At 39.7% G+C, this 22,323-nt stretch overlaps 2 protein-coding genes and 1 long non-coding RNA gene across 3 annotated transcripts; 1 reads left to right on the forward strand and 2 right to left on the reverse strand.

Moving 5' to 3' along the window:
• The first annotated feature begins 227 nt into the window (after nucleotides 1-227).
• LOC138195470 (lutropin-choriogonadotropic hormone receptor-like) lies at nucleotides 228-10,201 on the forward strand. The gene is made up of 11 exons (XM_069144933.1): nucleotides 228-400; nucleotides 719-790; nucleotides 3,743-3,817; nucleotides 4,077-4,151; nucleotides 4,370-4,444; nucleotides 4,747-4,824; nucleotides 5,013-5,081; nucleotides 5,490-5,564; nucleotides 7,673-7,861; nucleotides 8,023-8,076; nucleotides 9,064-10,201. Exons 1-11 carry the CDS (start codon nucleotides 231-233, stop codon nucleotides 10,199-10,201), a joined length of 2,070 nt encoding a protein of 689 aa, XP_069001034.1. The 5' UTR covers nucleotides 228-230.
• Nucleotides 10,202-12,551: 2,350 nt separating this feature from the next.
• gtf2a1l (general transcription factor IIA, 1-like) lies at nucleotides 12,552-20,754 on the reverse strand. Its single transcript, XM_069144116.1, has 9 exons — nucleotides 20,731-20,754; nucleotides 20,001-20,102; nucleotides 19,729-19,849; nucleotides 19,363-19,412; nucleotides 18,311-18,404; nucleotides 17,762-18,204; nucleotides 16,796-17,029; nucleotides 12,751-12,840; nucleotides 12,552-12,659 (listed from the first exon to the last, which is right to left on the reverse strand). The coding sequence occupies exons 1-9, from the start codon at nucleotides 20,752-20,754 to the stop codon at nucleotides 12,552-12,554; spliced, it is 1,266 nt and encodes a 421-aa protein (XP_069000217.1).
• On the reverse strand, nucleotides 13,199-16,442 carry LOC138195472 (uncharacterized). The gene is made up of 4 exons (XR_011178015.1): nucleotides 16,314-16,442; nucleotides 15,405-15,541; nucleotides 15,129-15,200; nucleotides 13,199-14,961 (listed from the first exon to the last, which is right to left on the reverse strand). It is a non-coding gene; the product is annotated as an uncharacterized lncRNA (long non-coding RNA).
• Nucleotides 20,755-22,323: the final 1,569 nt, after the last annotated feature.

Here is a 22,323-nt window from a genome sequence, read left to right on the forward strand (position 1 = left end):
CGCCTGCTTCACTTCGTTCCTCCAGCCTGAGATCATCCTCGCATTTACGACGGCACCTGAAGGCAGCAGTAGAGCCTGAAACTCAGAGCGCGCATCATTTAGCCTTTTATTTACCCCCTCCTTCGGCCTGGCATGATAAACAGACATATTTCCCCAGAGTGGTGTTTATATCCTCAACTTTGAGAAGACGCAGCACAGTTTACATTTTCTTTTGAATCCCGGTGTCACACATGGCTCCCCGGGCGGTCTGGCTGCTGGTTGCGCTGTCCGGTGTCCTGAATGTGCGCTCCTGCTGGGCTTATACCTGTCCAGCCATCTGCCGTTGCACCGCCGACACGTTTCAGTGCAGCAGGGACACTCAGCTGGCCTCACGGACAGCAGCAGCATCCGTGCTTCGACTGTAAGTATCCCAACTCTCTGCTGTAGTGTTGACAGAAGTCCAGGCTAAAGTCACTGTAATCCTCCTGTAGAATCTGTGCTGTTGTACCCTGAACCTACAAGTGCCCTTGTGGAAGAACTTTTTTTTTTTTCTGTTAGATTTATTATGTCTGACCCCTCACTAACTTATTCTCAGTATTTTCCTGATTCTGTCACACTTATATTTCTCCAAGGATTTTTGGTCCAGGCTTTAAAATAAATGTGATTTTGACAGATAATTTAAAGAGACATTTTTGGATCTTTTATATCTAGCAGTTTGAATATAAGTGCTTACTTACAGAAGACTCACTCACCTGCCCCTGAAAGAAGTTGCCACTCATGCCTTCAAGGAGCTGATCAACATTACAATTATGTAAGTCATGCTGGGTTTTTTTTCCACATAAAGACATATATGGGTGAACTAATGCTGCATTAAAGTGTAACATTTTTAGGAAAACCTACTGGTGATAGAAACTTTACTCTTGATAAAACAGACAAGCAAAAAACAAAGTAATTACCAGATAAATTATGCATTTCACTTCATACGTGCAAACAAATATATGCAAGGAAATGTAATATAAAGCACAAAAGGCTGGCTAATGCAGTTAAAATATACAGCTATAGGAAAAATCCTGCATGGTGTCTGTATGTAGAAGATTCAAAGTCCATTTTGAGTTCGAAAACAAAACTGCAGTGTTGAATCAGACAGTTTGTCCAAATATATGGGAGCCTATTACAGCACCATAGAGGGAGTGTTTGTAAATAAAAAATAAAAAATAAAAAAAGCATATATAGAATGCTTAATATTTCATCCTTTTGATATCTGTAGCTGAATGTTATTTTTTGTTTCAACCCGTTGAACTCTGACTCAACTGTTACATCAGGTATTTACCAGCTGCTTGTATCTTGACCAGGTTATGAGCAGCAGCAGTGGATGAGGTGAACATTTGTTTATGATTATTCATTACTTCCCAACATAATTTAATTTCACTTTGATGTCTCAGTGTGGAGTTTACTTTGCGTTCCGTGTTGAGGGAAGAAACCAGTCTGTTCGGTCACTTCTAATCTAAATGTTTCACTCACATGCTTGTGTCATCACGTTACAAACACATAATCATGGATAATTTTACGATGATGCACAAATTTCCCATCGTCCTATCAATTCTTATCAACCTCAGATGTGATAATAATATTGTGCCTTGTCTCTGTAAAACAGTTTGATAATTAGAAAGTGTTGACATTTATACTTTTATCTTACATGAATAATAATTTTTTTTAAAAAGATCATTAAGTGAATGCACTCCAACATCTATTAAACGTTCAAATCTACAAGATTAAAATCAGGACTCGATGCCAGTAGAACCTCCGTAGGGAGTGATGGGAATCTGTCTAGCTGTAATTAAACCTCAGATAGGTTCTGGTGTTCTCTTTGCTATTGAAGTGTGTGGTGTCATCATGCCAAGATCTAAAGAGCTCTTTAAGGCCTTCAGATAAAAAATGTTGTGGATGCCTATGAGTCTGGTAAGCTTTTTGAAATAGAAAGAAAATTAGAATAGGGCCTTCACACCACTCGGTTGCTTGGGCCCTAATCATTTTAAACTGGCCTAGATTTTAAACAGCTGCCAATTTGTTCAAGACTGGCTGCCTCAGCAAATTTAGCCTAAGAACTTTTTGATGCCAGAAGAAGTCTCCAAGATAAACAAAATTTCATCCCAGAATCTGCTGGTTACTCTTACAGCTGAGATTACACAAATCTAACCTATAAAGGCAGTGTTCCAGGAAAATACCCTTTTCATTGCAACAAAAACATCAGGGCAAAGATACATTTTTCTAACAAACATACAGGCAAAGACCAGGCCTTTCTAAATAATGTGTTCTGGACAAGTCAAAGAGTTGTTTGGCCACAGTAAAAGAAGACATGTTTGGTGCAGACCACAAACAGCTTCTCAGGAGAAGAACCTCACACCAGCTGTGAAGCAGGATGGTGGTAGTGTTAGAGTTTGAGCTTGGTGCAGTCGTTGATTCAACAATGAATTCAGAGTGGCTGTGCAAACCCTAACGCAAACAGGGTTTTCAGACTTTAATCACAGCAAAAAAAAACTGATGCTGTGAGCAATAATCGGGTAAAAAATACACAAAATGCCTACAAGATGTTATTTCTGCTCAAATATTATACTAGCTAGATGCCAAGGATATACTCACTTCTTCCAAAGAGGAATATTTAATCTAGACTGTATATATCTTTTCATTTCCTATTGACGAGGGATTATTATTGCATGCTTCCAGCTAAATACTTCCAAAACTAAAACATTATCCTGAATTATTTCAGTGAATGAGTTTCACCCTTTAAATAACAGTCTGATGAGCTGATATTTAACATTTGTTTGCTTGTGATGCAACAGTTTTCAAATTGCGCTTGTTTGTGTTGAGTGTGTTTGACTTTGCTCTGCTCCTCAGGGACAAGTCTTATCAGTCTCAGATACTTACAGTGCTTACATGTCTCTATCAGAAAATACTGTAGTTTCAGGTGATACAATACATTCAAGTTTACATGAAGTTTGAGTACTAAAGCTATGATTCTTCACTTTGTTTTCAGCCCATAAAACATGTGTCAAGGTAGCATGACATGAGGAGCTCTGGTTTGTCATTGATGATAAAATCACAGCCTCATGTGAAAAAGCCTTTTATGAGCTGCAAGCAGTAATTATGAAACATAATGCAATCAGGAGAGGGGATAAAAGAGAAAAGGATATGCAGTACAGATGGAGTCGTTTAATTATTTCTCATTTTGAAATGGGAGCAGAGTGACGTTTTCCCAAGCAAAGTGTCGGCTGATTACAGTAGAGTGGAAGTCGAAAATGATGATTACAAAATGGGGAGCGTCTCGTAAAGCAAATCAGCCGTCAGAAAACAAAGTGTTCAAGGACAAATCACAAAGTCTTTTAGACTTTGTTTGTCTCTCATGGTCTTCATTTAGTCCCCCTTTTTAAACATCTTCACTTCATCTTCGTGGCCTAGATGCATCCATGATATATGTTTGGAGCGTTTCCAAACATGAGGTCCAGCATGTGTCTGTCGTGGCCTAGAAGTATGATGTTGGTATTTTAATATTTCCCTCAAGGTTTGGATCCCAGTATCAATCAACTCTGCCCTATTTCTGGAAGAAGTTCATTAAAAACAAAGAAAGAAACCCAGAACATGCACTTAATGTCTGCCTCCTAAGATTCCATCTTTTTTTGGCTCGATTGGCGACATTTAAGAGTCATTTGTTTGCAGTCTGTTGTTAATCTGTTGATTGATGCGGAGCCGTGTCTTTATGCCACAGTGAGATCTCCCAGAGCAACTGCATCACACACATCCAGAGACATGCCTTCCTCTCCCTCCACAGCCTGGCGCAAATGTAAGTGACACGTTACCTTCCACCACATGTCACATTCAGACACGATGAGCACAATTATTCATCTGAACAGCTGCTGTGTGTTTTGCATTTCATTTAAATTTGCACAGGATTAGTCTGTCAATTACAAAGCGGCGTATTTAATCCATGACTTTCAGAGCGGCTGATGTCTGAATGGTTTATTTTTTCTCTGTTTGTTTGTTGACAGCCACTGACAACAATATTGTAATTACTGATATGCTGTCTCATTTTATTCCTGCAGTTCAGTGCAGAATATCAACAGTCTGAGGGTTATTGAAAAAGGTGCCTTCACTGACCTGCCCAGGCTGGAATATTTGTAAGTCACTTGGTTCAACAGGCATATTTCATCTATTTAAACATCACTGACCAGCACGTTTGAAAGTGACAACTGAATATGAACTCTTTCTTGCAGTATAGTGAGAAAACTTAAACATTATGGTCACAGGCTCAGTTGTTGTGATGTCTTCCAGAATTGTCTCCTGAACTGTCTCTGCGATCTGACATTTAGTCTGTCTGTGCCACTCGTCCCCACAGGAGCATCTCCAACACAGGCGTGATACACTTCCCAGACTTCACAACTATCTCTTCGCTGGTGCCAAATATTATCCTGTAAGTAATCCCATTTAAAAATAGTGTGTCTCTGAACTGGATTAGTGTCTTTCTGCATGTTGCAAAACTGCACGGTCTTCATGTCAGAAGTCTAAAGTGGAGCCCGAGTTGTTTATTCGCCATCTGGGGTTACTTGTATTTTATCAGTTTTACAATCCCACCAACCCCGTCACAAATCCTCACAACTGTGCCACAGTTCATCAAACTGCTTTTAAAGAAATTATGAATATACATCATTTCATCATTATTACCTCATAATTTAGCCAAACAGCCCGAGTGAATGTTATCTTGTCTGCATGCAGAGAAATGGTAGACAACTTGAGAATCGACATCATTCCTGCCAATTCTTTCCAGGGTATCACAGAGGAGTATGTTGACATGTAAGTACAGGACCAAATACTTTTTTGTTGCCACATTATCAGAGCTGAGAGCAACAAATTGTCAGCAGAAAAATAGCAGGAATGTTTCTTGATGCATCTTTATATGCTTTTGAAATTGAATGTTCAGTTCTCTGACCTTGGTGATGGGTGACAGCAAACTAAAATTTATAACACCGTGTCCTTGACAGGAACCTGGTTAGAAACGGCTTCAAGGAAATAAAATCTCACGCATTCAATGGAACCAAGCTCAACTCACTGTAAGCATTCATTCAGACTGTCATGATATTTCCCTCAGACTAACAACAGCAACATAGCAATACAATATGTTGCTGTTAAGTACATTGTTCAGGTTTTTCTTTTTCTAATCATAAGAAGGGTTATTGGTACCAGTAAACAAACGTTATGTAAGACTAAACAAAGATTGGATGCCCTGTTGTTTTCTTGCTTCGCCCCATAATGGTAAATGTTGATGGGGACGAGATACACACAGACACCCTGCAGTCTAAAAATAATGCTTATCTTTCTCAGTGTCAGATTGAGAAAATTAAAAAGTGGATGAAAAATGGTTTAGGGCCTTGTTGCCCATTCATGTGTCATCTTCAGTGTTCCTTCATATTTTAATGTTAAGTACAAAACTAACAGTTGTTTTTTCATATCTTTTGCAGAGTTTTGAGAGATAACAGGTATCTCGGTTACATTCAAGATGATGCTTTTGAAGGAGCCACAGGTCCAAGTTCTCTGTAAGTCACAGTGATTAAAGTTCATGAAATCAATGACAAAAGGCAAAATATTATGACTTCTTTTCAGAAGAGCTTAAAAATCAGTGGTGGAAAATGTATTGAGATAATCAATAGTGTGGATCAGTAAGTTCAGATCACAGCATGGCGATGTGCACGGAGCTTAGAGAAGATGTACCCTTTGTGAGTAAGTCCTCCAAGTTTTATTGCTTAATCAAAATCAGCACCTCAGTTGTACATACTTTTATGAGCAGTGGTCCGGGTGCGTCTACGATTCTTTTACGCACCAGGAACTTGAGCAGAGAGCTCACATCAACGTTTGTGACAAATTACTGGGCAACAGAAGGAAGCAGCAGGGAGCCAAATTGGGTGAGTAGGAGTGTTCGGAGAGGGATGATTGCGTGTGTGATGTATTTTCAATGCGCTGAGAGGACGTGTTGTCATGTTGGAGAACCCAAGAGCCATCGCGCCACAGTTCAGGTCATTTGCACTGAATGTTTTTCCTCCAACGCCTGAGAACAACCAGTAAAGCTCGGTGTTGACAATCCGACCCTGCGGGACTAATTCACGGTGCACAACCCTGTGAATGTCAAAGAAAACCCACCTGGTCGCGCGACTGACCTGATGTGCCTCTTTCGGTTTTGACGTTTATGACCCTCAGAAATGCGAATGTCACCAAGAACACGTCTCCAGGCTCATTGCTTCACTGCCGTAGCCTTCCTGAAGTATCTTCAGGGTCTCTGTTGCCGATTTCCAGAGTTTGAATCAAAATTCGATGTGCGCTCTTTGCTCGTGTCCACAGAGAAATCTCAGATGCGTCAGACCAGCTCTCACGAAAACTCGTGGAATTCAGGAACTGATGATGATCAAGCAACAAAATTTGTAACACTTACTCACAAAGGCTGCAGCTCATCTGTGCTCCGAGCACGTCACAAAGCTTTTCTCCGTTCTCGTGCAACAGGAGCAGCCTCAGAACTTATTGATCCACCCTCGTATAGTCATCCCGACTCTGGATCACATGGCTACAACATCACAAACGCACGGAGAATTATCACCTGCAGTTCATGCAGCTCGGCACAATTTAAATGTGTCTTTCAGCTCGTGCTTTTGGTTGCACCCCACAGCTGTTTTGATTAACGCCCATCGTTTTCAGCCACAGCAGCCAACTTTTAAACTATCAAAAGTTGCATTACTCATCATCCTATTTGATTTATTTTTTTTAGCCAGAGAGATGACAGGTTATTAGGGATGAATGTGTCATGTTTGTTATTGCAGTTCGCCAACATAGGGCTAATTTGAAGGACTTTGTACATTGTTGGCAGTTTAATCTACAAAAATACACCTGTAATGGAATGTAGTGAAGTATAAAGAAGCATAAAAAACTTGAAGTTCAAAATTAATTTGTTCAACCACCAGCATTAAGGCGATTATAGTTTAACTGGGTCATGAAGCAAGATTAATATTCATAACAATGTTTATTATTTTATTGTATAAACATTTGGGTGGTGACAGCCTGTCTGTGTAAACAAACCAACAAGGCTGGCGGGACTGCTGAATACTGATTAGTGAGCAAATGGCTCAGTCTGTCGCACACACAAGGTCACAAGGTCTCAGATTGCTGTGTGGTAGACGTGAAACTTCTTATCTTGCTTATGAATTAGTGTTTATGGCATTCACTGTTACACAGGAAATGCTTAAGGTCTTCTGTTTGCATTTGCGAGGTCCAGTTGGGTATTTTTTCTTTAAATGGCATGAATGTCAGGCTACAGGTAGACCCTGAATGTTGTTTTGTTTGAAATAAAAATGTTTTCAGTCAGTATTTACAAGGTCTGTTTTATCATAAAGTGCATCTTTTTTTTTTAGAAAGACAGCGTGAATCACTTATTGGTTTCATAAATATGAAAACAACGTAAATTGGGGCTTGCTGCCTCAGTCACTAGAAGTCAATGAACACCTGAGAGTATTTGTCAGAAACAGCACCACGAACAACACACTGTCAGACCAAAGCTCTTCTTGTGGAATGTGTTCGTCCAGCTCCTTAAAACACTGTATCTTGATCATTTTACCAGTCGTCACTGAAACGTGTCTACGTTCCTGCGTGTGTGATTCAGGGATATTTCCTCCACAGCTCTGAGCTTCCTCCCGCCTAAAGGGTTGAGGCAGGTGAAATTCCTGAACGCCAGCTCTACTTTTGCTCTGAAGAGCCTCCCGCCTCTGGAAGGCCTGGCCGAGCTGCAGACGGCCGACCTGACGTACTCCAGCCACTGCTGCGCCTTCCACGCGTGGCGTCGGAAACAAAGGTAACCGGTTGCAACGGGGAAAAAAAATCCTTTCACATCTGCATAAAAAAAACAAAGCTGTTCAATGAATACGGATCATCGGTAGGTTGGTAATTAGCAGTGGAGTTTATTGACATGTTGCATGGTCTAACCTTTTCTCTTCTTTTTTTCTTTATTGAAAGGGAAAGTGGCTTAAAGAACTTCACCAAGTTTTGTGATCTCAGCAAAACAGAAATGTAAGTAACTTTACTTCCTCCTTAAGGACCGTACCAAAATAATCATGCAGGTGGAAAAGATCCAACACCCTCCATGATTATCTCAAAACTGATTAACTGTTGCACTGGCAGAAAGAAATTGTGATGGCGTACTCTAATTTACAGATAATTGGAAAATAGTAATACAATAATAATACAAAAAATATAGCAGCCATATAAAAGGAGTACAATTAGCAAAATCATTGAAAATGTGTCAAAATGACGAGCCTGTTTTCATTCCCACGGGCCATTTAGTAATACGGTTTTGTCAAACCAGTTAGCGTCAGGGAGATACGCGCAAGGTGCCATACAGTAAGTCTTATGCACAGTGACGAGCCGGGTCGAAGGAGGTCTTTTGACAAGTACACAAGTACAAAGAGTGGAGAAGTGTGTGTAAGGAGAAAGTTAGAGGTGGTTGGATTAAACAAACCCAGGACTTTCACCTGGCGACAGATGTTCAGGTCCATGACAAAGCAAAAGTAATTTTTATTTTTTTTATTTTTAAGTATTGTAAGTAAAAGTAATTATTTGAACCCAAACCATATATTTCCTAACCCTAGCCAAGTAGCTCTGGTGTCTTAACCAATCCAATGCCACGTTTAAACCAGACCAACATCTTTTTCAAACCCCTAGATGGCCAAAATGTGCGTCTATCGGAGACACTACTCTTTGATAAAGCGTCAGTATTTGAAGCCCTGGGAGTGACAACAGGTTGAAGTGATGCAGTCTGTTTGCTAAACGTCTCCGCCAGCTGTCACGGTGCACTTAACTTCACTCTAATGATCTCTGAGCTGTTTCTCTAAACTTGATCTTGTTTGCTTCCAGATGATTCTGATGTCATCTCTTCTCTGGCATAGTCTAACACTGCTCTCCCAAAAATATGATCCCTCCCCCTTATAATTTCCACACCGTACTGTAAACACATTATGTACCTCTTTATTTGTCTGGGGTTATTTGTGTGTTTTTCAGAGCGCCCACTACAGATGACATGAATCTTATTAACGACATCAACTTTCAGTATCCAGACCTGGAATTCGATTGTCTGAACAACCCCTTCGTCAAGTGCACACCAAAGCCAGATGCTTTTAACCCTTGCGAGGACCTGCTGGGCTTTCCCTTCCTGCGCTGTCTCACCTGGATAATCACAGTTTTCGCTGTGATCGGTAACCTGGTTGTCCTGATCGTCCTGCTGATTAGCCACCACAAGCTAAACATCTCCAGGTTTCTCATGTGTAACCTGGCCTTTGCCGACCTGTGTATGGGGCTCTATCTGATGCTGATTGCCTGCATGGACTACCACTCCCGTCACGAATACTACAACCACGCCACCGACTGGCAGACAGGGCCTGGATGTGGCATAGCAGGCTTTTTAACAGTGTTTGCCAGCGAGCTTTCGGTATACACGCTGACTGTGATCAGCCTCGAACGCTGGCACACTATCACCAATGCCATGCATGTCAACAAGAGGCTGCGGATGCACCATGTGACGGCCATGATGGGGGCCGGCTGGGGCTTCTCTCTGCTGGTTGCCCTGCTGCCTTTTGTGGGGGTCAGCAGTTACAGCAAAGTGAGCATCTGTCTGCCCATGGACATCGACACACCGGGGTCTCAGGTGTACGTAGTGGCTGTGCTCATTCTCAATGTCGTTGCTTTCCTGGTGGTCTGTTGCTGCTACATATGCCTCTATCTCAGTGTTCAAAACCCAGAGCACTCCACTCGTCACGGAGACACAAAGCTCGCCAAACGCATGGCTGTGCTCATTTTCACGGACTTTGTATGCATGGCACCGATCTCCTTCTTCGCCATCTCCGCAGCCCTCGGTCTGCCCCTCATAACCGTGTCTCACTCGAAGATCCTGCTCGTCCTCTTCTATCCCATCAACTCCCTCTGCAACCCGTTCTTGTACACCATCTTCACGCGGGCCTTCAGGAAGGACGTGTGGTCGCTGCTGAGTCGCTGCGGCTGCGGCTGCTGCCACGCCAGCGCCGACTTCTGCAGGTCTCAGACTCTGGCATCACACCTGACCAAAAGAAAACCCCACTCCTTTAGCTTTTATGCCTATCACATTAAGATGAGGGGATGCTTTCTAAACAAGGGAACCACATGACCATCAGCAAACAAAGTTTTATCATGAATTTAAAGGCAGCATCAGCTGTCTTGATAAAAAAAAAAAAAAAAAAAAAGTAGAATTTCTTCAAAATTTAGGTCAGGGTGAAGAGATTGTCAGTCTTGTGCGTGGCAGGCAGCAGATCGGATTTGATCTAGTTTAGTTTGCAAACTGAGAATTTCATTAGACCTCAAAGTGAAGACAACAGGTGCTGCAGGCTCCACATCTGCACAGGTACTGTGGTACAAAGAAGCAGATGGATGGAGGAGAAATAAAACAGGCCAGTTTGTTTACAGAGCTACTCTAAAGCATATCACTCATGATCAAGAACAAGCTATATGAAGCAGCACCTTTGTAAGATGCTGTTACAATAAGAGACATTTAGTATTTTGTCCTAATGAGACTGAGATTTTAAGTTAAATGTGATGAAATGAAGGCGTTTGTTTTAGCTCATCAGAGATGAGTTTTAGTGCCACCTTTTGGTTCGTTTTACTCAGGACACGTTTAAACTCCTAAAGACTGCAGACATGCCAGATCAGCCACAATACCTCAGCTAAACCTGCAGCCTACAGTTTAAAGAAACATTACTGCTGTTTAAAATGTCCTGGATTTTCACAATTAGACATTTAATTTTAAAAATAAAAGTATTCTCTCTTATTTATTCTAAAATCTTTTTTTTTTAAATCTTTCCCCATTTAACAACAACAGTCGAGCCCAGAATATATCAAGATTACCATGTCAATCCTCCATTTCTATTCTTACTTCCGGAGAACATCCTCCAGTTTTTTTTTTGTTGTTGTTCCCTTTAACTGCACACTGTTAATTAATGCTAAAGCATCAGTCTCCTCCCTCGTGATCTCTTAAAAACAAAGCAATGTCTTCTTGTGATCCCCCCAAATAGTTGGTTGCTTTTGTTGTAACAGTTGTAATGAGTTACATTTTTGTTTTGATTTAAAATATGTTTAAACTATTCAGTAATTTTCAAGAAAAGAATAATTTTGTGCAGTAGATTTTTTTTTTTTTGTCCTGATTTCATATCCTGTTTACAGTCATTTGTCCCCTCAGATTGAATTTGTAACCTGTTGTAGGTGTCCCAACTCCAGGGCTGGGAACCACTGCTATCAAGTGCACTGCGTGCTAATGTGCACATTCCACTCCTTCAGAATCAATGTTTGTCTGAGAATTTGCGTTACAAATTGTAATTGAATTAAACTGCTCTGAGTCATGACAAACTAATTACCTGAGGCTCAGAATAAACAGCTCTTCTAACTGAATAGAAATGGTTGTTTTTAGGAGAGTCTTTCTTAGGCTACTTCAAAGATATACAGACATGTACACACACACGTTTTTTTCTAAATCTATATGAAGCAAAAATCTGAAAATTGGTGTTGCTTACCACTGGGCCTGTGTTAGACAGCATGTTTCAAGAAAAAATAACTTCGGTCCGATGACAGTGGACTTCCATCAGTGGAAACATGTAAAATGATGCCAAGTTATTTCAGCTTTAAATATTGGCACAGTTTGACTCACCAAATGTGGTTTGGAGCAAATTATTCCACTAAAACTTTGATTTGTAAAAATTAAAAGAAATAATCCAAAAGTATTCACTGAGGAGGAGGCTGTGTGTGAAAATTGGCAATTTGAAATTGGACAGGGTTGGAAAGTGCTGCGATTAAATAAAACTAAATTATGAAGAAAACTACTGGAAGGAAGAAAAAAATACCTGGAATGCACATATTTGGCTACTTCAGTTCCCAATAAATTATATACAGTATGTGACTAGGAATGGTTTGGTTTCTGTAGTCAAATAAATTGATTATATAAACTAATAATACAAGTAGGTCTCAAAGGCTTTGTTTGTGTTTGCACAGAAAAAGTGGTTCATTGAACGCAGCACAACAGTGTAGTTCAGTGTATTTAAAGCATGATTAAAGGCAAGACATTACAATGTTTGAAAATCAAACAGCACGTTAGATATCCTTTAAAGAATCAGGTTCATGATTGAAGAAAATATATTCCAGGTCAAATCATGTTTTGCTCTACCAATGAAGAAAACTATTTTCAGAAAAATACAACATAAATCGATGCTGTTTGTCTCAGGAAACTGGATTCACAAGCAACGCTTCGAGTAACTGTCTGTAACATCATAAATGACTTGCAGTATTGCTCTAATAATTGCGTAATGAAAAATAAAGTATCAGTAATTTTGCACAGTGGTGTCTTAACTGCCTGCCCTGTGATCCAAATTACACCACCTAGAGGTCTGCATTTACTGATTGCCTTTCCCTTTTAAATCATTGTTTCCTTTTCCAATGTGATTATCTGATCTTTTCAGGAGGACTACAGCTCATTACCACTCGGCTTCCCCAACAGCCTTAGAGAAAACGTAGTCCCTCCCACCGTAACACATCACGCCATCTTTCAGGTGAAACTTCCAGCGGTTCTTACTGCGGTGAATCTGTCATACGGACAAATAAAACAATATTAATGGTTAACATTCAGCACTGGGGGCTTCGTTAGGAGGCAAATGAGAGACAAAATGCTCTTACTTTGTCATACTGGCAAACAATTACATTGTCAGTGTCAAAGAGATCCGGGATGTCCTGCTCCATCACATCATCACCTGAATTCAGAGGGTCCTGATCAACAGAAAGAGCATTGTGGGAAACAGGTTTTTTTTAAAACATGATATCAAAAAAATATAAACTTTATTTATAAATATAATTTGTAGGAAAAGAGGCACAAATCAGCTGCAGTTTCCATACGGAGATATTTTTTTCTTAGTAGTTAGAAAAAAAAAACATGACTCGGAAAAACAAAAAATAACATCTGCAGCCAAATGTGTAACTGAACCCAATACTGTAAAGTGAAAAAAACAAAACGTAAAACTTCACATTTTACAGTGGCCTTTTAAAGTGATGTGCTCACGAACATGGATTTTAACAAATGTTTTGAATGAAATTTGAGAGAAATAAACCTGTGTTCACACAAGAAATCTCAGATCTTTTATTTCAACTCATCAAAAATGTGGGCAAAAACAAATGCTTGTATCTTTTTGCCGAGTGTAATATTAAAGGTCCCATTATTGTAACATATCTGGTGCTTTATGTATAGTCCTGACATCCCCATGAAGATATTTTTGTGGTTTTCAATGTCAAAAACCGTTACATGCCATTTTACATCACCTCTCCAAAGCCTCTGAGTGGAGCACTTCTGAGAACATGCTGTTTTTAGTCGGTGTTACAAAGACATTCTTTTGACCTTTTGGATGACGTACTATAGTGTGATGTTTTAATGACATTTTGGAGAACACATTATATTATTCTTTTTTTTCATATTTTGGACCACAGACATTTTTATGACATTTCCGATCACATAGTATACCATGACTTTTTAATGACAATTTTGACGACATACTCTTGAATGACATTTTTTATACATTTTCAACGACATACTATAGTATGACATTTTATGACATTTTAAACAACATATTTTAGTATAACATTTTGGAGAACATGCAAAGCCCTGACATTTTCATGACATTCCTACGATATTTTGGACGACATACTATAGTACGACATATTTTATGACATTTTTGACAACGCACTATATTATGGTAATTGTTTGGGCCATTTTTGACCACATGCTATACCAAAAAAAAATTCGAAGACATTTTGGACAACATGCATATACTATGAAGTTTTTGTCAGTTCCGACGACTTCTTTATAAATCTTTGGATGACATACACATTTTCATTCCATTTTGGAGAACATACTATAGTAATACTTTTTACCCAATGGTGATATAATGGTTAAGCTTTCTACTTCCACGTTGTGTTATTAGTAACAATTTACAAGTAATGTAACAGTAATGCCATGTGCTGGTATCAATACCATCGGTGGACTAGCTTGTGGCCTACCTATTTATTTTGTAACGACGAGAGTTGTAATAGCAGTTTTTGTATGTCTTGAACTTTGGAGCTATGTAACTTACACCTCCCTAATGTACTTGCTTATAACGATATGTTTGCATACCATATCTTTCTAAAGTTACTTTATCTCCAAAAAGTGCTTGTGTGGCAAGTGTGGAAGGATGCTCACTGAAAGGGAGGATTAATACTGCCAGGAGACACCAGAGGTAGACTTACTGAACTTGGAAATACCATTTACCTTTGAAAAATGATTATGGAATACAAATCTCACCACTAGTTTGAAATAATGTTAAATTAATATTATCAAATGTAAAACCAATTGAGATATTTCAATCAATAGCAGACAATTTATTACGTGGTCAATATGGTGTCAACACATCTTTCCTATATACAGAACATTGGTTCTTTTTTCATCCTTGGAGCTCTGACAAAAGAAGAAAAAAACATCTGCTGTAATTTTCACCCCCACAAGTACAACCTCCTAAAAAGAAACAAAAACAAGGAGTTTAATGTATTTGGATCCAAGTGTATTTTGACAATCAGCATAGTATTTGCTATTTTCTGCAAATACCTGTATGTAATGCAAGACAAATAGTATATTTCAAACACACAAAAGCTGTGATGACCGTGACAACAGTCACGGACTCCTCCGGGTTGTATGTGGGGTCATGAGGATCAGGAATTGCAACACAAATGTCTTCCTCCTCCTCTGATATTTCAAGTCTGGAATCCTTGATGGACGTGGATATGATGGGTGATTGGCCAGTCGTCCTGGAAATAGTGCTGGAGCCAAATTCCACAGTTTCAGGGGCCGACTTTCTTGTGTGACTAGTAAAGTAAAAATATAAATAAAAAGCTTTTAATGACGTTAAATCAGTACAGGAGTATGTCTGAAGATTTTCAGTCCTCTAGATCATGGTCAATAGAAGTGCTATGCAAATGATACTGGACCTAAAACCTATTCATACATGACTATTGTGACCTGAAAGACTCACATGATGGCCAGATGAGTTTCAGATTACCTCGACTCTCAAGGTGTTAACGGCGACACTAGAGGGACTCCACTCCTGTAAGTTAAAAAAAAAAAAAAAAAAATTAAAAATCAAAGAATATTTTCACTGCCTTTGAATAAAACTCAGTGACCATGATGGGAGATGAAATGACAAGCCATGTTTTACTTAGTGGCTGCTAGCTGAAACAGAAGTGCTCCTATTAACTGCAGAGGTGTATTTGTGTGTCATTTACTTACTCAAAATGGCATTATTATTCACCTTGGCTTTTCACATGTTGTCTTAGTGTCCCAATGCAAAGCTGTGTGTCAACTGCAGCCAGACTTGGGGGGGGGGGTGGGGGGTGGGCTCAGTTTGGGTGTCCACATGTTTGAAGGGGACAAACTGCTGTGATGTACCTTAAAAAATACAAAATAAGGTCAAGGACCACGTAACGGTGATTGTAACTGATACAGAAATTCCCAAGTCATAAAAGCAGATAGCAAAATCCTCCCAGCATACATTTATTTTCTCTATTATTTCATTACACTTATCTAGAATGGTTCAATATAGGGATAAATAAATATTTAATTCTGACAACACAAATCAAACGATTACAAAAAAAAATAGCCTTTCTAGTGGTGTCGCAAGTACTGCTAAAATGAATTATACTGTATCCTTTGTACTTTATTTGCAGCTCCTGCTACCGACCAAATAACGCCAATCCAGTAAGATAACTTAAATCTCTTTGACAGCCAGTGATAAAAGCAACTGTACAGTATAAACATGGCTGTGACTCTGCACCTGCCTGAGACATTGTTAATGTGTCTGTCACTCTTTAGGCTCCGTGTCTTTTGTTGTTCAAAGTTACAGACACGTGTTCTGACACGGATACGAACAGCTGTACAAACAGAGTCCGATAAACTGCAGCACGTTTGTTTTTAGTTCACCAGCTTCATCAAACCACAAGTGTGGCACTACATTAACTTGTCCTGTTAAGATCTAGCTCAAGATGAAGTTTGGTCTCCTATCGTTACAACGCTAAGTTTTGTTTGTAACAACACGTTTGTGATCGGTTTTTATTATTATTATTATTATTATTATTATTTCAATGCCAACAAACACTGCAGTTTACAATCATGCTACACTGTAGCCGCAACCGTACATCAAACATATTGGTAGTTAACTTACGGGTTGGTGATTGGAGTTGGTCCAAGCAAAGTGTCCTGAATCCGTGACCTCTGTGCAACACCGTCATGATATTGAGCCAGATTCAGGGAGAAGTCGGCGCTGAAATGAGCCGAGCAGAGCGTCACGCTCCGACTAAATGACGGCGGTGTTTCGGAGAAAAGCTTTTCCCCTCTGGCGGAGTTCGGCTGCTCGGCCGTGCGTGGGAGGAGGAGGAGGAGGAGGGGGAGGCGAGGAGGGCGCAGTTATTCAGCCATAGTTTTGGACTCCCGTGACGATATGACGTCAGAACGTCACGGGAGTACAAACGGCACGCTGAGCGGGTCAGAAATACCGGATTAGGGCTGTGTGCATTAATGAGTTTACTAATCGTTTGGACACTCTGGCAGGGTTGATCTTGCACCCACACCCTCTTTGGTATGTAAAAAGCAAAGGGAAGTTGAATTTATACAATATGGGGCTGTTCAAGTTATTCTCTCTCTCACCTCTTCCTCCACGTTAGCCAGTTCATCTGCTGCCTCGCTGTCGCTGCTGGACGAGATGCCGCTGCTGTCACTGCTTCCATTTCCTTCCTGCAGGGCCTTTATGGCTTCTGCATTGATAATGCCCAGATATTCATTCTCCTCTATGGGAACTCCCTCCTCGAGGTCAGAGTTGTCAGCAGGACCATCCAGCTGGACAATGTCTGACAGTTCGCTGTACGTGTGGTCTAGGTCCAGCTGAGCAGGAAGTGCAAGAACAAACTTCACAGTTATGTCATGCTCCAGCTCAGAGAAATTAAAGTAAACAGTAGAACGACTAGTCATTCAATAATTCAATATATTGAACACCTAAATTGTCCTAAACAGCAGTCTGTTATAAAGCACTCAGGCATTTGATATTTGAACGCAATTCCTGTTGAGAAACTTTGATGAACATGACGCATGAATCAGATTTTATAATTGATGGGAACTAATGGAAATTATTTTAGATTAATAAACATGGCACTCCAACTTCTACAGTTGGGGACTCGTGAGGTTAAAAACAATGTGGTCAATATTGATGCAGAGACACATTTCTTGTTTTAACCCTGAATATGGATGAAGCTCCAAACATGCTGGATTCTACACCTCATATGATAAAAAAAATAAAAAAAAACAAAAAAAACAATGTCTCATTAGAACCTCTCGTAAAACCTCAAGATAATAAAACAAAAACAAAAAAAACATGTGAGCTGTAGATGGGGTGGAGAGCAGATTTTGTTAACTTTGTGCAGGTCAGATTGAACTCTACAGTCGTTCGGAGAGCTGCATCGCCCCGTTTCCAGTCTCAGCTAACCGGCTGCCTTCTCCAGCATACAGATCATTTAGTATATTTCCCAAAATGTGGAACCATTTATTGATCAAAACACCTCAATGTCCAAAGTATTTTACTGGTATTTACTGATGGAGGGAGAATTATCTTGAAGTTACCTCGAGAACCTTCACAGGTGCCAGATTCCTCGCCTTCTCCGCTTTCTCTCTCTCCTCCTCGATCACTTCTTTCAGGATGTCACCGATGTCTTTGGTCTGTGCCGTCTGCATCTCCTCGGTGCTGATCTGGAAGTCTAATAACTGAGAGCACGGTGAGGCGTTCATACTGAGGTTGACAGATTCAGATTGTGGATGTTCTGCCACTGGAGAGTGCCGGGGAAGGCTGCCCTCCTGACGGGGGGGTAAAGTGGCCTTTGGCTGTGTGACGGAGGAGGCTGAAACGGGGCAGGATTCTGCCTCAGGAGGAAGAACAGGATTTGGTGGGAGCGCTGCCGGCTGAGCTTCCCTCCATTCAGTGACTCTTTGTGCGGGTTGGGTGAGCAGCTGTTGACCTGCCGGAGCCTGAGTAACCACAACAGGAACATTGACCTTGTAAAGTTGACCTGCGTGAGATGAAACAGAAGAGTGAAAGGTTTTATCTGCCTGACAGTCTAAAGCCCACGAATAAAAACAGATATGAAGCCGTGAAGAGTCCAAGTCAGTGCGTACCAGAGGCTGTTTGTAGAGTGACTCCCGCTGGTATCTGCACAGGGTACGCTAACCCAGCACGAAGGGAAAAAGTAGCAAGAGCCTCTGAATTGTTCTGCGATGAAAGATTATGTGTAAAGGAAAATAGGATTTAGTTTATCGCATAGAAATTACACACAATAATCTTCTACAAAATTCAGGTTTATTAACTAAACCCTGTGATTATTGTCTGATAGCAAAACTGCAATGCAATTCCAATGTGATACTGGCCTACAGTAAATGTACGCGTCAACCAGCAGGTGTCACTTTGAGCTGCCGTGTCAAACATATTTGGTGATGATTGAGGCAAATAAATCACCATCAAAATTTGACTCCTAAAGAAACCTCCACACTTCATTGTGATAATTAACAACTGGTATTGCTGAAATTTAAAAGCTACTGAATTTATATGCTTAGAAGCTTTTTTTTCTCTTCATCCATCTCGCTGAAATGATGTGGTTTAAATTTAGGTCAGTGCTGCAATTTTAAACTAAACTAGATTTCAAAAACTGATAAGAATGAACTATATCCAAGCAAGCGGCTCCAATTTGATTTACGCCACCAATTTTTAAATTCAAGGAAAAAAATTCTGTAATTTCTTTCGACAATTGCTTAAATTTAGACACTAAAAATAATTAAAATAAACTTTAAACATCTGGGCTGATAAAAATGTTATGTATTTGATCAGATAGGTTAGTTAGAGACCCAAGTGTCTTCCTCTTGAATTTGGTGTCTGAAATTTACAACTTCAATTACAGCAACTGGATTTTTTTGGGATTGACCTTTACTTTTAGATCAGAATTTGACCAAAATGAATTCCCAATCCCAAAATATGCAACGTAAAATTTAAAATAGGGAAGTTGAAATAGCATACATTCACAAAGTCTCTAGATTAAAGTAGTTTTTATAAATATTATGTTTAAATTCCACAATACGAAAGTATGCAAGAAAGAAGTTATCATGGCTATTATTTGCTTGGTGTCCTCCAGTGTAAAGAGCTACGTGGAGGTGCTGTAAACTTCGATGACACTTGCCTTGACTGGGAAGCTGTGGATAGTCTGACCTGCAGGGATCACTACTGAGGCTGAGAGCAGAAATCAGAGCAAAAGAGGTGATGTTAAAAAAAAAAAAAAAAATTTAAATAAATTAAAAAAAAAAAAAAAAAAAAAAAGAACTTCCTTCTTTCTGAATTACTTCAAAAAAAAAAAAAAAAAAAAAAAAAAAATTGTTCGTGTACATGTTCATAACAAATCATGTCTAAATTAAAGCTGTAACTTCAGGCTAAGTTTAAAGAAACACAACTACCTTGAATAATTTTGACCATCCGCATTTAATAACTCAAAAACTGAAGATGTCAGATTAGCTGGTAAACAGTTAAGCTTCCAGCTGCACTGGGTTACCTGTGAGCTCTTGATCTATATGACTGCAGCCAGCAGGGAGCTGGAGCACAAAGTTGGATGAGTTGATGTTTTTCCTGAAGTCCTCCATTGCTTTTGACTGCATCATCTTTGACTCCCAAAGCTGCACAGCAGAAGACACAGCAGCACGTCTTCCTGGTGTGGTGCACACTTGCTCCAAAACTTTGCTGCGACTGACAACTCCAGTCAAGATATGCATTATATATGTCCGTTTCAAAAATATATGAAACGAGGTTATGTAAAATACAACTCACATGTCTTAAATCGTCCAGGACGCGGTCTTCAAGCCCTTCAGCCATGAAGACCTCCCTCATACTGTCAATCACATCATCAATTATGGACAAGTAGAGCTTGGCCTGCAGTTGTTCACAAAAACTCTTAAGTCAGAAGGTGCTTGTGATCCGCCACAACTACCGAGTGCATGCTTCTTCATGAGCCACAAACCAAACTCCATTTAAACATGTGCCCTGTTTTAGGTTTGCCCCGAGAGCCGGAGACTGTAAGAGTCACAGCTCTGTGTAACTCAGAGCACTTTCTAAACACAGTGTCACTTCTCATTACGGGTACAAATCAGCCCTGTAGAGGTCCACTCTAATAATACATTTGATATCGGAAACCTCACTGTGCCGTTTACTCTATTTAAAAGCGAGAAAGAAAATTAAAAGGCAAAGTGAATGCAATATTTCTGGGCAGACTTCAGGGACAAAAAACGAAAGACCTGAACGGCGTAATTATTTTTTTTCGTGCCAGACTTGGTTTAATAACTTCTGAATTAATTGAATTAGGAGTCATGCTAAACAAATAGCCCGAGGCTCCGAATTAACGACCTCTAACCAAACAGAAACAGGGTTTTCAGGACAGCATTTGTGAGGCTACTCCACATACAGACGATGCAATTGCTAAACCCTATATATATATATATTTATATATATATATATATATATATATATAGCCTACCAAAATCTGAAAAGTAGCGTTGCTTACCACGGGTCCTGTATTTAACAGCATGTTTCAAAGCAAAATAACTGACTGTGGTCTGATAACAGTGACTTCAATCAGTATGGAAACATGAAAACAGACGATAAACGGTGACAAAGTCGATGATTTGTTTTTCCAGAAGTTTCCGACACAGGTGACAATAATGATGATCAAGTTCCACAGAGCGCTGTGATTGGTGAAGCTGAGGCTGATGGAGTGAGTCACTGTTTTATATTGTGGAGGTTGGAAATATAGATATAAAAAAATATATATGTTTGGCGTGAATGTGATATTTCAATCTCTTTATTAAAACAATGGAAGAGCTCGTGGGTTCCTTGTTGCCCATCTCATTCACTTAACCATCAAAATAATAGTGTAATTTACCATCTACTCCGAAACACAACACTTGTTCGGGGTGGTGGATGTGAGCGCAGGCACCTTACAGCCTCCCAAAACTGGCAGCTCAACTACTTTCTTGAACCAATAGCCAGGAAGAGGTGTTCCAAGTACTAAACTCGAGAAAAAGCATCAATACAGGAATGTAGAAATACTTTACTTGTATTGACAAGTAAAAGTCAGAGAAAAATCCAACTTCAATGAAAGTACATCTCTCAAATGTATCTGCTGCCCTTGTTTATATATAAAGTGTTTAAAAATAGTTCCACCTGCAGCAGCTACATCAGTGACATGGTGCTTAAACACTGATGCTATAAGGATTGATAATCTAATATTGTAAATATAATAATCATTCAGAGGGATCAAAACAGTACTATTACTTTTATACTTCAACAACATTTTGCTGCTCATGCGTAATTTTAGAATTTTTCATGCAGACTTTTATTTGGAATGGAGTATTTTTACATTGATGTATTGGTACTTTTACTTAAGTAAAGGGCCCAAATATGTCTTTCAACAGTGCTGGACAGTGAAGCTCAAACATTCAACCAGGAACAAGGAAAACACATTAATGAGTGGAAGATGTTGCAATATTCAGAGTTTATTTAAAATTAGACAAATACATATGTATATTTGTTTTTATAAATATAAACATATGGATATGTTTGTCAAATAAATGTAGTGAAGTAGAAAGTACAATATTTCCCTCTAAAATGTGTTGGAGTGAAAGTATAAAGTAGCATCAAATGGAAATGTTTAAGTAAAGTACAAATACCTTTAAATGGCACTTATGTACTCGAGTAAATGCACATAGTTACTTTCCTCCGCTGGCAATAACAAAAGTTACCAAAACAACATAATGACATGCTCAAGCATGTTATGTCTCCTAATGTTGAATCGTAAAGAGGTGTAAGCTCAAATATCCCTGTCCAACAGAACCAGAACATGTCCGTTAACTGGTTAGTTTCAGTAGAAAAGTTAAACTGATGCACGTGTGGCTGGTGATCCCATGACCACACAATGCCAGGAGTTAAAAAATATTTCACCCTTCACAAAACACTTGATTTTGAACTTGGTGTTCAGCAGATTCATAGCAGCAGCAGCAGGAGCAGCAGCCACGCCCCCCTGCCTCCTCCGAGCGTCTGTTTGGCGACGCTGGCACTTTCAACACTGCAGGTTGACTCCTCTGATGAGGATGAGAGC

The sequence above is a fragment of the Embiotoca jacksoni genome, unplaced genomic scaffold, assembly GCF_022577435.1.
Source record: "Embiotoca jacksoni isolate LCO1_2020_lvr unplaced genomic scaffold, fEmbJac1.0.p SCAF_12, whole genome shotgun sequence".
In the NCBI taxonomy this organism is placed as follows: domain Eukaryota; kingdom Metazoa; phylum Chordata; class Actinopteri; family Embiotocidae; genus Embiotoca; species Embiotoca jacksoni.

What these genes read in the sequence shown, in the direction of transcription:
- LOC138195470 (XM_069144933.1), top strand. Translation starts at nt 231, where the DNA reads ATGGCTCCCCGGGCGGTCTGGCTGCTGGTTGCGCTGTCCGGTGTCCTG. An exon ending in GCAGCATCCGTGCTTCGACT is followed by an intron (nt 401 to 718) that starts GTAAGTATCCCA and finishes GCTTACTTACAG; the next exon opens with AAGACTCACTCACCTGCCCC. An exon ending in CTGATCAACATTACAATTAT is followed by an intron (nt 791 to 3,742) that starts GTAAGTCATGCT and finishes TTTATGCCACAG; the next exon opens with TGAGATCTCCCAGAGCAACT.
- gtf2a1l (XM_069144116.1), bottom strand. Translation starts at nt 20,754, where the DNA reads ATGCTGTTAAATACAGGACCCGTG. An exon ending in TCCTGGACGATTTAAGACAT is followed by an intron (nt 19,850 to 20,000) that starts GTGAGTTGTATT and finishes TCTGCTGTGCAG; the next exon opens with CTTTGGGAGTCAAAGATGAT. An exon ending in TTGTTTGCCAGTATGACAAA is followed by an intron (nt 12,660 to 12,750) that starts GTAAGAGCATTT and finishes TCCGTATGACAG; the next exon opens with ATTCACCGCAGTAAGAACCG.